General features: G+C 36.2%; 1 protein-coding gene across 2 annotated transcripts; it reads right to left on the bottom strand.

Moving 5' to 3' along the window:
• Positions 1 to 4,966: 4,966 nt before the first annotated feature.
• Positions 4,967 to 15,000, bottom strand: LOC116305321 (transmembrane protein 135). Of its 2 annotated transcripts, XM_031715209.2 has the most exons (15): positions 14,735 to 15,000; positions 13,742 to 13,869; positions 13,491 to 13,617; positions 13,019 to 13,084; positions 12,354 to 12,400; positions 12,027 to 12,071; positions 11,184 to 11,291; positions 11,023 to 11,105; positions 9,967 to 10,046; positions 9,049 to 9,112; positions 7,873 to 7,949; positions 7,365 to 7,463; positions 7,024 to 7,091; positions 6,579 to 6,649; positions 4,967 to 5,650 (listed from the first exon to the last, which is right to left on the bottom strand). In XM_031715209.2, the coding sequence occupies exons 1-14, from the start codon at positions 14,909 to 14,911 to the stop codon at positions 6,583 to 6,585; spliced, it is 1,236 nt and encodes a 411-aa protein (XP_031571069.1). In that variant the 5' UTR covers positions 14,912 to 15,000; the 3' UTR covers positions 4,967 to 5,650; positions 6,579 to 6,582. The 2 variants fall into 2 exon arrangements, with proteins under 2 accessions (XP_031571069.1, XP_031571068.1); XM_031715208.2 differs by lacking the exon at positions 6,579 to 6,649.
• Positions 15,001 to 16,248: the final 1,248 nt, after the last annotated feature.

The raw sequence follows: 16,248 nt of genomic DNA, 5'->3' as shown, positions 1-16,248 counted from the left end.
TTGAATAAGACCTGTTATAGATATCGTACACGCGTTTTGACTCTTCAAGTCCAGGCCGGTCAAGAACTAAATTAGGTTTCTCGCGTTCGCGAAAAGAGAATCGATATAGCGGGAGAATTGAATCGATACGAAGTCTCAGTCATTTTTCAAAACGCCCAGTCGAAATGAATTTGGCATCGAAAGGAAAAAGAGTTGTCATGAAGTAATAACATAAGGTTTGAGAGTGAATTTCCAGTCTACTAATGAAATAGGAGTGTCTGACACATGCCAAAAGAAGGGGGTTTCTAAATTAAGTTGGTTGACAGTAAGACAAGTTTTTTAATAGTGTTTGGACCACGCTACAGAAAGGAGACATAGTAGACATTTGTAAATGATGTGGCGCAGCCCAAGGAAGGGAATAGCGATAATTCGTGAATAGATACAACCTTAAATACGTCAAAAATGATAAGCAGACAACAAAGGGAAGAAGGCTCATTAATGATGTTGGATTTTAATGTTTTCTCTTTTAAACTTATGTCAATTTAGGCACACTTGAAGGGATCTGTTAATGAACAAAGAGAAAGCTCCTAAGATAAATTATGGGGGAAATCACTCGATAAGAGTGAGAATTGAGATCAAGTTCTCGAATGATAAAGTCAGAGAGCAAATAGGAAATATAGATCTTGTTAGCTTCGAGGGAAAGATCTGTCAAAATTACGAAGATGGGAGCCACCAAATGAATCTAAAGGCGTCGGATCAAGTCAACAATTTGATGGCCTAGAACTTCATAGATAAAAATCGGACTTTTGAATTTTTGAACAAGATTGATTGTAACTGATAGAACTAGACCTACATAAATCTTTCAGTGCAGCATGTCCCGAAGCTAAAATTTCCCGCGGGAAAGCATTTCAGATACGCGCGCGCCAATGCAATGAATCCTAGACTGACCTCAAAATAATCCATGGACAACCATCTGTTTTTATTCGATGATTCCAGCCAACTCCCTTTAAAATTAGCGTTGAAAAACCAATAAGTGTTTAGCTTAATAAAGGGAATTCTTTTAGGGGAGTTAAGACTTTATTGACATAGACATTCAACTACGTCAGAATGGTTTTTCTCGAGACAGGAGTAAAAGCATTGAGCTTTATTTTTGTTAGCTTTATAGGCTGCGTTTGTGTCAAGATGAGGGCATTAGATGATAATGACAGATTGGATTCATTTGTATAACGACAAAGTTTATCAATGAACAAAGCCATGTGTCTAAACACATCTCCAAATGAAAACTAGAATTTTTAATGAAAATCTTGGTGATTTGACAACGTGGGAAGCGAAGATATTTGTCATGTCGGACCCAAAAGAGCTTGTCGAACTTCTCTTAATTTATATCTATGTCTATATAGAAATAGAAAAGAAAACTGGAGAAAAAAAGAAAGAAAGAAAGAATGAAAAAGAAAATAATGTTGAGGGTGAATTGAAAATGCTGAACTAATTTTAAGCTTCATCTAAATTCAGTTTTCTCCGTAGTTCCTAAAGTAAGTATTTCTTAAACTGTATGTTTTTCAACAAGTTATCTAACCTCATTTCAACCATATTTTCCCTTTCGGTATAGTTTAGCTTTAAATTGACTGACGCCGGTTTAACAACCACCAACGTCCTCGGAAATTTTGTACCAAAAAGACTACTTTCCTTCCTCAAGACCTTAGAAATTACCGATGTGTTTACAAATGATTCAAGCATTTCCTCTCGGTGCCACAGAGGGCATGTTTAATAGGTTTGAGGTGTATTTGAAATAGCTTTTGAACGAGGGGTAAGATTTCCTTAATGGAATTCTTACGAACGTTTTGAAAAGATATGGTGGGATCGACTAAATGGACCACATTAACCCTTGGCCGGAAAGGCATCTGAAAAAATAAGCTTTGTCCTAAATAACGTGGAACATCTTTAGCACACTGTAGAAAGAAAAAAAAAAAAAAAAAAATCTGTCACACTTCAGAAGCCGGCAGAATGGGAACTCAAAATCGAAGTCTTTCAAAAAAGGTTAAAGCGAAAAACACCAATTTTGGCCAAAAACGAACATGAAGTTGATTTTAAAACTATTCTACTAGAGCTCGAAGGAACATAATAGTAGAGAAGCTTTGACCCCGATTTAAAGCCATTTTAAATCAAATTTAACTGTACTATCCGAGTGGAATTGCAATTATTTTCACACATGAGATGGATTTATCGGATTTACAACACACACATCCTTCAACACGAAATTACTAGACATGAAGGGCTAAATATGAATTGAATTATAACTACATTAATTAGATTTCTATTGCCTTTAGTATGAATAGATTAAAAACACATTTTGACATGAAAATGAAAAACATCTTTCAAGGATTAGTTCGTGTGAAAATTCCTAAAAAAAAAAAACGGACAAGACTTGAGTTACTTGAAGGTAATTTTGGACGCTGAGAACGTGAAAACCAAACTATATTTATAGTTTTGTTAAAGTTGAAAGATGAAAAGTCTTTTAGTAAATGATAATAAAACGAAAAATAAAACCTAGTTCAATACAAAGCACAAAATAGAGTTTGGGAAACATAATTTAGACGAACAATTCAGCATGCTATCGAAAAATTTAAAATTTAAAATTAAAAAAAAAAAACTATATGAAATATCATACTAAAACAAAATGGCGGTCTTAAGCTCTCATTCAAAAGACAGACACCAACTTGGCAAAGTTATGAATAGTTAAGAATTGAATCGGTCTCGTTCTATAAACCTCTTCAGCAGAGAAATTAAACAAAAAAGGATTATTCGTGATTATTCTACAGTTTCACCGCACCGACTAGAAGTAGAGGAGAGCCGGTTAGTAGGTACTCGTTGAGAGATCCCTGCCGTAGGCGACAATATTAGCTGGCGTGTTTCAGCATTCTGGTGCATAGTTTCTTCCTGTGGATTCGAGGGATTAGGCTAAGTTTATTTCTGAACAATTTTTAGCCATTTTTAGGGCAAAACAGAGGAGTTCAGGTCAGAAAGCACTGAACTGGAGTCGATTGCGTGCACGAATCGTGTCACAGAAAACACGTGCGTCAATGAATCGAAAGATTCAACGCAGCTAAAGTGGGACGAGAAAATGTTACGACATCCGAAAAGTCCACCGGTTTTCGGCAACTTTATTTCTAGTTTAAACGGAAAAACAAACCAGATAGTCTTGTTTCAGCAAATTATAGGGTGAAATGAAGACTACGCAACTAAAAATTGTTTTAGAAACCGGAAGAATCCATACAAGCCTTCGTTTAAGTGAGACAAGCCAGAAACGTTTTAGGGTACAAAAACGTGAGAAGATTGAAGTAGACTGGAAAGGTTGTGACCTTATAAGATTGGAGACTCTTTCTAAGCTTTGATATAATACCTAAATTGGCTTAGATAGTTAGTTAATTTGGTAGAAATGAAGTTACTTATAAAAATCCCGGAGGCAACGACTGTAATATAACAATCATTTCAAAGGATGTTTTCATTTACACGAGAAGTGCATTGTGGTCTATATTTAGTAGAAACCAACACTATATAAGTCATGATGAACTAATGATGGAAAAAAGATGTTTGTACCCCAGCTAGACCAGCATGCAACTTGTTACGGTAAGTCAGTAGAGGCATCAAGAGAGGGTAACTTTGAAGAAGATACCTCTTTTCCAGTAGTAGTCATTTTGCTATTAGTTCTCGTTCACCGAGTCCCACGAAGAGAGGTAAATGTCATTTTTTGAAAAAGTTAGAAGGAAAATAGCCTTTGCAGGTCCAGAGGAAAGACTATTTCGAAAAATTGAACATTGGAAAAGAAGAAAAGATTTCACAATATATTCGGGAAGAGAATGAGTGTTCAGTGTAAAGTAATTGTTTTAATTTTGAATCTCTTTGAAAAACGAGTTGTGAAAACACGTAAGCTGCATATCTAGGATGAAACTAGCATTCAACATTTTTAACGTGAGCAATGTTGCATAAGATGTGGAAGCGGTCTCAGAAATCTCCAACGTCTAAATTGTTTTTGTGCATTCAAGAATGCGAAGCATTAAAAAAATCAATTCAACTCTTCCAAACCATTTTCAAACTCTCTTTTACTCCGACGAAGGACTAGCGTCCGAAACGTCAGTAAGTTTTTTCATCTTTTTCATCTTTTCACGGTGAAAAATTTACACTTTTATCATTACATTTTCAGACTCAGTGAAGCGCTCTCATATAATTTCTATTAAGGCTAACATTCAAGAGTCTTTCAAGAAACTTAAGTTTTCCTCGGAAACAACCATTGGTTATGGAACATCCACGGTGATGGTATTTGTCACTAAAGTTATGGAAGTGGTCATCATGGCAATGGTTACCATAGTAATACATATGCCGTTGTCATGGCAAAAGCAGGCAGCGAAAATGAAATCAATGCGGTGATGGTTTAAAGTTAACGTCAATTTGCTAGGAGCTGCTAGACGCAAATTAATAAAAATAACGAAATTAATAAAAAGGAAACTCAAACGAGACCTCTGTTTGCTACCAAGAGTGGAGAGTGGTACAGAGGAGTTTTCTCGATCCGATTTTTAATTATTGATTTTCCCTTTATTATAAGAATATTAATAAATTATTATAAATATTGATAGATATCAAGACAGTTCATGACATGCGGATTTCACATAGTAAAGCATTGAAAAATCGAATCAAGAATTGTCAATCTTTTTGATTATATAAAATCACCTCGTTAACATTGGGTTTTGTAAGAGCCTTGCAGCTTAATTCAAGTAATCCTCATCATTTTGTACTGAGAAGTCAATATCTGGAGGACTTCCACAGCAAATGCGTGGTATGAGATGAAAACTCGATGATGACTAGCACTGGATGTAACATCTTTGCAGAGTATATCATTTCAATGAGGATATTTTGTGTATGTTCTCTTGAAAAAATGTAGAAAATTAGCTTGTGTGTTACGTTATTTCCCAATTAGAAATGACATGAATGATTTGGATAATTACGTTTAGTGACTGATTTGATCAAGGTTACAACCTCTACAATTAGTCCTACTAGCGTACAAAATTAGCTTGTCTTACGATAGTTCCCAGTTAGAAATGACATGAATAATTTGGCTAATTATGTTGAGTAACTGTGTATGATCAAGGTATAACTCCTCTGTGGTTGCTGTGCAAACAACCTCTACAATTGATCTACTAGTGTATAAAATTAGCTTGTCTTACGATAGTTTCCAGTTAGAAATAACATGATTAATTTAGATAATTATGGCTGATAATGAAGGGATGAGGTATTACTTCATTAAGACCGTTTCGCTTTCAACTTCTATAATTATAAAATTAGCTCGTGTACTACGAAAGTTCCCAGTTAGAAATGACACTCTAATCAATTGGATAATTATCATTAGTAAACGAGTGTGGCCTAAATACCAATCCACTGTTGCCGATTTGCTTAAAATATCTTGCTTAGGACTTGGCGTGGTCCAGAACCCCTATCTTACCCCAATTTGAAAATTAGTCCATTTTAACTGTCAAATCTTCACCTGCTAAAGATGATATTCTCTTCCTCTCTAAATCATTATCTTCTTAAAGACATGTACAGATCATCAGGAGGGAACAACTTGGCAGAGTCGAGCCCAAAGATATCACCTAGTCTCTGTCGGTTGATTTCGCAGAATCTAAAACAAAAATTGGTATAAATTGAGAAACTGCAAAGAACAAAAGGAAGGTATTTTCGCGTCACAATGGTGGAGTGGAATACGAGACTAAAATTATAAATAAAAAATATATAAAAGTGCAGTAAAACGGGCGAAAAAGGTGTGCAAATAGCAGATATGTGCTACTTGCCATTCTGAGGTTGAGAAAAAAACTGGGTTGAGTTGGCAGTGGAGTGCATTTTGAGGTGTTTATTGAGGAAGAATTTGATGCCATCTTACAAACATGTCCCCTAAAACAGCACCACTAATGCACTGTTATGCCAACGCTACCCTGTTTTTTCCTCAACCTCAGAATGGCTAATAGCCAATGTGCACGACCACGAATCTCTAGCCCAGAGCATGATGGGAAACTGAGTACTACACTAAACAGAACGAGGAAAGCAATAGAATTATCAGAGGAAAAATACTGTTATTTTCTTCTGTTGAAATGCTCACATTTCCATAGAAAATGTTGAAGAAAAGATTGTCTAAGGGATTTTCATTAGAGGAGCTGAAAAACCGTTAGTACTCGGTTTCCCATCATGCTTTGTGCTAGACATTCGTGCTCGTGGACATGATGGGTTTCATATGGCAAAGTCAATCTCGAGCCCTGAGTCCTCTGGCATTTTTGTCAGCGGGTTGGTGCCAATAACACAAAACAGGAAGTTCCTGGAGGACTCTGGGTATGAGATTGATGGCAATGTAGAGTGAAGACTGGCTCTGACTGCCCCAGTCTTTCTCAGTAACCTTACCACAGGTAACCCAACTTTAAGAGGAAAAGAATAGAGGTGAAAATTTTGTCAAGGATGAAATATTACAGAGAAAGAAAGACAATGATTAGTCCCCGTCCTTGCTGATTTATTTTTAGTGCTAGAATTAGTTATCTTAGTCATCATAAATTTAGACTTGCTTTTTCAATAAATTTTGAGGCTTTTTGCTCCAAAAACCTGAGCAAGGCGCTGTCTGTTCATCTTGAAAAATCTACAGAAAAAAGAAGGTTTGATCTTACTGGGTTAAACGCAAGGGACCTCAGCTCGATATGCTACATTCCTTTTACTATCACTGTCTCCTTCTATCCTTATCCCTAAAGGCTACAAGAAAGTTTCTTTTCTTTGAAATCAAACATCCTTTGAGATGCCAATGATTATTAAGTTTGATAAGCTGCTGCCAATATGATGATATTCGCAGTTATTCTTTAATCCCCCTTGGTGGGGTAGGTATAAGCTCTTCAGACCCTCCCCACCCCACCCCTTAGAAATATCCATCCCCCCCTTTGTGGTGGAGGTATGGTTGTTATACAGTAGCAATGAAATACTTGTGTTCAAAAAGTACTGTAAAAGATACTTTATACAAACCTTTTTCCAGTTACTTGATTGAGGTACTTCCAGTAAGAGGGGCGTACAGTATCTACTTCAAAGGAAGCCTACAAAAATATGATGTCATGTTTAAGGTAGTTAACATGCCGTAGAACAGGATGGGAGAAGAGATCAAAGAAGAAGAGAGAATAGCAAGATGGGAGGAGAGGATAGGAGAGGAGAGGAGAAGAGAGAGGAGAGAAGAAGAGAGAGGAGAGAAGAGAGAGAGGAGAGAGGAGAGAGGAGAGAGGAGAGAGGAAGAGAGGAGCCAAAGAGTAGAGCAGAACATGTACAGTAGATACAGGAATCATAGTTTTAGCTAGACAATAAATGTGACTCACAGAATGAAATATCAATGCAGTACTGATGCTGTACACCCAGATTGTCGCATGAGGAATGGTTGGCAAAATACCTTGCCTTACTCCTCTTTTGTACATAATCTATAGAAAGATAAAACAAATAATTAAGCTTTTTTTTCCAGGCCTGATATTTTAAAAATATTATGTGTTCTGATTTCTGTTTCCTTTCTCTGCCTTCAATCTGGTATCCTGGTTGCTTACGTCATTCAAGAGTGTACGTAAGATTAAGATTTGCTAAAAAAACATTGCAAAAGAAATGGTAAAAAAGTAAATAAGTTATTTACCATCCTACAGTCGGTCTAGATAGGAAAAAACTGTGCCCTTGGCAAAGTTTTACCCTATCTGGACTACCTGGACTGGTAAATAACCTCTATATCTCTATGTCTGTCAATGAATAACAAGCCTCACAATTTCCCCTTCAACGTTTTAATACATTTTAGTTATAGAATATATAGCACTGTCTTTTTCTGGTTCTCCATTATTTTCTTACCTCTCCTATTTTGGATGCTAAATATAAAGCAATAGTTGAGCTACGATAAAACATCATAGATAGACCTGACAGACCACCTATGAGATAAAAAGATGGTTATTGAATGCTAACAAAATGTGGTCTGATTGATTATTAATATTGTTGTTGATGATGATGGTTGATCTGATTGATTATTGGCTGATGATGAAGATGGTAATAATTTGTCTGATTGAATATTGGCTGATGAAAAAGATGATGATGATGATGATTGGTCTGAATGATTATTGGCTGATGATAACAATTGATGATTGATCTGATTGTTGGCTGACGATGATGATGAGTGCTCTGATTGATCGTTGGCTGATGATGACGATGTTGATAATTGCTCTGATTGATTATTGGCTGAAGATGATGATGATGATAGGTCTGATTGATTGTTGGCTGATGATGACAATGATGATGATTGATTTGATTTTTGGCTGACAATGATGAGTGGTCTGATTGATTATCGGCTGATGATGACGATGATGATAATTGGTCTGATTGATTATTGGCTGATGAAGATGATAATGATGATAATTGGTCTGATGATGACAATGATTGGTTTATAATAAAGCATTGATCATAATGAGTGGTACATGTAAATGATTGATTTGTGGCAATCGTTAAGTTGATGTTTGATGACTGGTTGATGACAATATTAGTTAATTATATGCTGTTCCTGAATTCACTTTAGTGACCACACAACAATGGCTCCAAATTGAGGCTGGAATTGGGGTGGGGACTCCGGGGTAAAAGTATGGGGTATGCCCTTTGGGCATTTTCAAAAATACCCCTAAAAGATAACAAAGGGCATGGTTGGACAACCAGAACACCCCTAAGAGATAGAGCGTTTTCACTCACGTGAGAAGGCAGCCATAAACAATAGAAACTTTCTGCACAGTATTTGCATAAAAATAGAGTTCAATTCCTGGAGGATAGAAAATGTATTGTTTTGGTACCCCATAATGGCCACTGTGACGTCACGTGAAAATGCTCTACTGTATACCCCCAAAAGATTCCAAGAAATGCTGAGCTTCTAAATTTCAATCATTTTAACACCCTAAAAAAGACCAAATTACTGATTGTGATTGCTGAAGACTCGATAATGGAGATTAATTGATCACACAATATCGTTATGAAATAAAATGAAATTACCAGCAATTAATGCATTTAAATTATCTTGTCTTTTACGATATACAGCCAGTAAATACTCTACAACCTGAAACATCATTACAAATATTACAATCAGTGAAAATAAGAAACTAAATGTTGAGCTAACATATGAAAAAGTGTATTCCAATATTCGGTGATAATTGGTCAATGCTACAAGACCAAAAAACTTTTTTAAAACTTATATTTTACATCCATTACTCCCCGTAAAGGGCTCTTATACACTTACTATCTTACGTTTTATATTTACAAATTACAACACTTAACTCACCTGTTGATTTTTACTACTTTTTTTGTTTAAACTGGCATACAGCTATTTCAAAAAGGTTGAATACTGAATACTGCATTAGCGAATAGTGCATTCCAAGACCTAAGCGCATTGAGGGTCAGCGACATTGTCTAAAGTAGAATTAATAATTATTATTTATTCTATTTTTAAGAAGATATAACTAGCTAAAAACTAGTGTGAGCTGCGTCTGTGTTTCTAATGAAACAGTAATGATGAAAAGGTAAATTATACACCGTGAAAAAGATGAAAAAACTTACTGACATTTCGGACGCTAGTCCTTCATCGTTTTTTCATCTTTTTCACAGTGTATAATTTACCTTTTCATCATTACTATTCTTTTTTTAGTTTATTATATCTGAAACTATATACTTACTACATGTAGAGAGTTAATTGCTGTATATTTGCTTAATTTTATTTCAAATTAACAAGACCCACAATGCCCTTTGGTCTTGGAATGCACTATTCAGTATGCAGTTTTCAGTATTCCACCTTTTTTGAAATAGTTGTACTCTGTTTGATTTTTGAAATATCCAAATAAACTTTCACAAGACAGTCCACCCTTTCAAAAACTAGGGTTCTAAAGCATAAAAACAATATTATCTAGTTTCACTTACCTTAAATATCCCAACATAACTTCCTAAAAACAGACCACATTTGAAATTGTCTGGACTATACAAGCTCTGTGGGAAATTACCTAAAGAACAACATTCTTATCTTTGAAACACATTCTTATCAAAGTTTTGGAGCAGTTAAAAATATACCAATAAACTGTTTTCTAAAGGTTGCATGCGCATCCAACTTGATGGTTAACAAAATTGAAAAATGCAAATTCAGTAAAATTGAAAAGCCAGCTTTATATTTAAAGAGGAAAATAATCGATTTAATGAATTCTTATCAAAAAATCACATAGAAATAAATGATAATAAGCCTGAAGCGAGATGACGTTTTACCCCCGACTCTATACCATAATAGTTTTTAAAATCCTTTATTATTAAAATTTTTGTTTCCTTAGAGAATACAGGAACAATAGTCATAATTAAAGAACAAAAGCAATGTGAAAAGGATTATGGTCTAGAGATGGGGGTAAAACGTCATCTTGTTTCAGGCTTATTCTCATTATGAAGCTCCTGTTCTGGTATCTTGTCATGTCAAGTTCCTTAAATTTGGATGAGCATGTAACCTTGAGAAAACGGTCTATTGGTAGATTTAAGGTCAGATAATAATAATAGTTATTAGGTATACAATCATGCATGTAGCTGCCAAAAAAAACCCCATAGAATAATGTTAACTGCAAAATTATAAATCTTGCGTTCTTATTGAATGGCATGTGTGAATCATAAGAGCACACTGTCAGCACATGCATGTATTTTGTGGATTTTTTTACTATTTAATGAGATGCCTAAGAATTTTCACTAATAGTGTGTTATTTTCACTAATAATCTGTAACACAGATATAAAAAAGGTGTGTTTTGTTGTGTGCCGTTATAAAGCAAACGGGGTTTGGCAGTACAAGAGAGAAGTGCTAGGAGTCAGCACGACATTTAATCTTAGAATCAAGCTCTAGCTCTTGAAGGCCCTCTCCCCCAGCACTGCACACCGCACACTACACGCAGCACACTCACATTTTCTATTTCTTCATGACAAAGTTTTAAGATTTATGTGTTGCTTACTTGGCGTTCGGAAAGCTTTCGGTAATTGAGGAAGAAGCTGCAGCACGAATCCTACAGTGAAAGCTTTCAAACTTTGTTTTATACTGGAATTGAGGGGAAAAAAAGAAATCATTCAATAAATTCATCAATACATTGACAAACTCCACTGATCCCTTTCTTACCAGTCTAAAGACAGCTGATACTGAATCCTATTACAAATTTGTGGAGGTACATTCTGATTATTCTTGATTCCTTTGACATTTTCTGGCCCTTGTGAGCCAACAAAAAACCTGTGGGATGACAAGGTACAGACGTTGAATAAAAAAATGGAAATTATACTGGTATTTATCATATGACCCACATGGCCCTGCTTGCACACTCTACTAAAACTTTTTTAAAAAGCCACATGTTAGGGGCCGGACAGGTTGATGTAAGCGGGCTAGAAAAACCCGTCCAGCCCTCCCTCCTTGGTTTATGTATGCTGTATTTATTACTTTTTGCAGGAATTTTCAGCCTCTTTTGCAACATATGATTCGCTGCACTCTGTCCCTACAGCATGACCTCAAACAAAATATTTTTCCCATCCAGCTTTCCCACTCAGTCAATAAGTACATAATAATAGACCTTGTTCGCCTTGGTACAATAAGATTTTTCCCATTTCAGACCATGTGTCATTCCCAAGAGTATTATTTCTTTGTTTAATGGTTGTGCATGAGAAGACACGAATATGGATATGACTAAAAGAAAGATTTCTCTTGTTTTCTGGACTCCACTCAGGCTGTTAAAACGACAGTCACTACCAACAACAGTCTTTCTCAAGACTACACTGACCCAGAGGATCACACTTCACAACAAACTTCAACACCTGGGTTCAAACCATTTACTTTTACAAAGAATCTTATCCTCAAAAGAATACTACATGGTTTGAAATGGCAAAAATATTCTGCCTAGGTGAACTATGTCCAATGTTCCCAGCCAGTAACACAATTTTAGATTTCCGTATTTTAAAGAAAAAGTCAACTGACCTAATTAGTGACTTCAGGGCTCCTCTTCTTAATCCATCTTCACTCCTGAAAAGTATTATACACAGGAAATAAGAAAAGCAAAGATAGAGTGTGACTTTCATTAAAGTTTATTATGACCTCAGGGCTTAAAATAATGGATGGACATCTGACAATGTCCGTCCAGAACTGGGGCTTCTCTGGCCAAATCTTTGCCTTGCTGGTCATTTTGACCAGTAAGGTTAAGCCAGAAATAAGGTATGACTAAGCTAAAACTAATTTAGCCTGTGATCATGACCGGCAACTGATTGGCCATTACTTTAAGGCCTTGACCTTTTCATTATTGTTTACCTGTATAAATACATCATAATGGCACTTGTTACACACAATATCCACACCTATGAAAACAAGAAATGTGCTGAGCAGCTGGCTTTATCTACCCTTGCATCAGTTATGTTTTTATTGTTTTACTTCATTGCCTCTAGTGATAAGATGGGTTTTATTCAAGTTGATCATTTTACACTGAGGAAGGGACACAGGTCTAGAAACATTTGTTTAAAAAATCTCTACACTATTTACTACAAATTATTATATAGTTAGGATAGCATGCACGCTCTGATTGGTCCAAAACTGTGCTTTATTAGTGAATGGAGCACAGCGCTGCTAGATCCTGCCACTGTCTTTTTTTCCATAAATAAATTTAATGTTGAAAAAAATTGGTAACTATATAATAAAACAAATAAAACAGCTTTTTCCGTGGTCCATTTAGTAATAAAGCACGTAAGCACAAGGAGTGTGAGAAGCACTCCCCTACGGCTCGTGTTTCTCCTTACACTTCTTTCGTGTGTTTTTTTACTCAATGAATCAGTCAGGATGAACAGGTCTCAATGCTGCAAGATTTTGAATTATCAAAATTTACCAATCCCATTCACCTCAACAATTTCCTTTATTTCTTCACTAAATTTTTTCAGACATGCATGGCACGGCAACTATAGATGGTCAGCCCATAATCTTACCTCTCCATAAGGAACAGGAATAATGTAACCACGCTTTTTAAGAACATTGTATATCATCTCAATTGCCTGATAGTGTTGAAAATAAACAAAACATTATCATACAACTAATATAACCTATTCATCTTTATTTCTATTTTCGTATTTTGTTTTAGTATTTTATTTTTGTATCTTATTTTTGTATTTTGTTTTTTCTGTGAGGGCAGGGTCAGCACCACAGCATAGCCAATTACTGTGGGCTCTGTATTGTTAGCATGGCCACTGGAGATGGTTGTCACCAGCGTCGTGAGCACAGTGAGAGCAACTACCTCTCACCAACCAGGGGCTGTGAAGCACCCTAAAAAGTGTGTGTGTTGGGGGCGTGGGGGGCTAAGAATAAAATTATAAGAGACGCCCTTCTGCCCTGTCCCACCCCTTTTGCAGCTGAAAAAGGAAAACATTTCGCGCAAGATAAATACATACATCAAAGACATACCAGATTAAACATGTATAATGATAGGATCCCTCGTCTTTCCTTTCTCTCAACATTTATTCCCATCACAGAGGCCAGGAAGCCTGGCAACAAACCCATTGACAGGAAATAGAATTTCCCTAAACATTTTCTTTAAAAACAAAGAAATATGATTAATTAACATCAATATCTTGTCCCACAGTTTCTTGGGTCTTAGTCTGTAACTTCCAAAATGACCATTTTGAATTTTTTTAAAATAAATTTTCTTTCCTTACCTAACTACACAAACCCATCCAACAAAGAAACTACCATTGACAGCTATAGCAAGTGCAGACTGTAAAACGTCTAGGAAGAAACGTTGTGTAAAGTATTCAAATTTCTCTTTTCTAAGGATGGCTGCAACCTAAGACAAATAAAGGGATAAAAAGTTACAGCATCCATACCTCCCCCACAGAGGGAGGGTGGGGAGAGATATGGGGAGGGTATGTAGTGTGGTTCCAGAAATTTCCATACCTTTTGGGGATTGGGATTTCCAAGGTGTGGGGAGGGTCTGAGGAGGGTATATTGTGCAGTTCCAGAAATATCCATACCTCCCCCACAGAGGGGACAGTAATTTTCGAGGATAAAGAGTTATTATATTACCTTCGTTTGCATTGCTACGCGGCCACCCCAGACAAAAATCGCGACATGCACTTTGCAATAGACTGCCGTCAATCAAACACGTTGATGTCATTTACACACATGTGTGATTCAAAACGCGCCAAAACTTGTTGATTGTTTACATTTACAAGTATTTCCAGTATGAGCCACGCTCACCGGGCTGATCCAAATGCGTGTAAATGATGTCAAAGTGTTTGATTGACGGCTGTCTATTGCAAAGTGCATGTCACGATTTTTGTCTGGGGTGGCCGCGTAGCAATGCAAATGACGGTAATGCAAATTGCTCCCAAAGTCGCGGGTAAATAACACAAAAGGCAAAGTTAAACTAAGGGGGGAGGGAGGGGAGAGAGAACCATTAACAGAAAAACTTCTACCATACAAAAACATTACATTATAGCCAAAAACTTAGAAGTTGTGGATCATTTTAGTAAATGCAGTACGTCTCGAGATAATGTTGGTCAGAAAAATTCTGTATTATTAAACTTCATACATGTATATGTGCAGTCAGCTCAGTTCAGCAGTGTCATTAAATTTAATTCCTAAGATTAAAGAAAGTTTTGAAAGAAAATTTTCCTGCACAAAATTATCTTTTTTTCGTTAGTACTTACCAAGTACAATGGCGGATAAATCTTCAGAGATTCTCTCATGATCGACCTGAAGATAGAGAAGCAACCCTCAAAACAAGATGGCGTCCAAGTGTGCGCGATCTCATAACAAGTATCTGTACAAGACAAAGGCGTCAGAAGCTGACGGATAGCTTCTAAGCTCAATGGAATATCTGACATCTTTTCTAAGAGGGAGGACTTGCTAAAACCTTATAATAAGCTGGAGAAATCTTTCTTTGAAGCAAGCTAAGTCATTATGCAAGGCCTAATTCATGGGTTTATAAGAAGAATGGGTTCTAGGGGTCTTCTGTGACAACATCCGTCACGTGTTGGTCACGCTATCCGTAACACAGGAAACCCGCAATCTACTCAATTTTTTAACTCCATTTAGGGCTTTTGGGTGCGAAGGTCCCATCATTACAACTCTATTAGCCGTAAATTTGGTAAAAACGTTGCTTTGGGTTTCAGGAATTTCTCGTCCTTGAGCACACACAGAAAGAAACTGAGGAAGGAAGGAAGGAAGCGGAACAAAAGGACGAACGGGAAGGAGGAGGAGGAAGAAGAAGAAGAAGAAGAAGAAGAAGAAGAAGAAGAAAAAGAAGAAGAAAAAGAAGATGATGATGAACAACAACAACAGCAGCAGCAGCAGCATCATCCGTGTAGCTCAGATCCGCCGGTTGCTTTGATTTGGCTCGAACAACTTCCCTTTTTCAGTAGCACCGAGTTTTCTATTTCGCTTTGTCTTAATTTTGAACAATTTTGAACTCTTTGACACATCGGAGCTCTTCCAAATCTGACCCCAAGGATATGACCATATACTTTGTAAAAGTACGAAAACGAGAGCTAATCACCAATTTAAAATACAGACCAAATCTGCTAGAGTAAATTGTTACAAATATTCTTTTTTTGTGCGAATAATCAAATCTTGGAATGATCTTCCTAATAACGTAGTAAATCATACAGATGAACCCAACGTAAATAAATTTAAAACAAGACTTAAGAAACACATGAACATTTTTTGAAGTTAGTATTGTACATATATATATATATATATATATATTATTAGTTCTTAAAATTATTTATTTATTTTAAATTAGGGGACTTATATAGGGCTAACCTCAATGTCTTCCTTTTCAAAATATGTAATCTGCATTTTTTTTGAATAAAGTATTATTAAATACTAAAAAAAACAACGAAACTTACTATCGGCCCATTTAGTATCCTTAACGGACCACCTTGAAGTGTGTGGCGGGACTGCGGTTCACTTGCTCTGGGTGTTAAGTTTCCTTTCGCTCTCTTTCAGGTTGAAAGTTTGTCATAATGATTGACGAAGTGACATCATCGGCGATGGAATGATTGATTGCTCAATTGCAGCAGTCGTTGCGAGAGCAGAACAATATAGTACAGTACACATTTGAACACGTAATCGGTGAAGAAACGGGAAATGAAAAAAAAAAAAAAAAAAAAAGATACAGCTATTTCAAAAAAGGTTGGTGAAAATTTTGCTGCATTTTGCT

The sequence above is a fragment of the Actinia tenebrosa genome, unplaced genomic scaffold (assembly GCF_029948245.1).
Source record: "Actinia tenebrosa isolate PJP-AT-01 unplaced genomic scaffold, QUT_ActTen_1.0 PGA_scaffold5__44_contigs__length_20552954, whole genome shotgun sequence".
NCBI lineage: Eukaryota > Metazoa > Cnidaria > Anthozoa > Actiniaria > Actiniidae > Actinia > Actinia tenebrosa.
This window is presented reverse-complemented; position numbering and strand designations above follow the sequence as displayed.

Excerpts from the sequence above, each read along its gene's own strand:
- LOC116305321 (XM_031715208.2), bottom strand. The coding sequence starts at position 14,911 with ATGTCAGATATTCCATTGAGCTTAGAAGCTATCCGTCAGCTTCTGACG. Across the intron at positions 13,870-14,734 it reads TTTATCCGCCATTGTACTTG|GTTGCAGCCATCCTTAGAAA; the intron begins GTAAGTACTAAC and ends TATTTGTCTTAG. Across the intron at positions 13,085-13,490 it reads CATTATACATGTTTAATCTG|GCAATTGAGATGATATACAA; the intron begins GTATGTCTTTGA and ends CAACACTATCAG.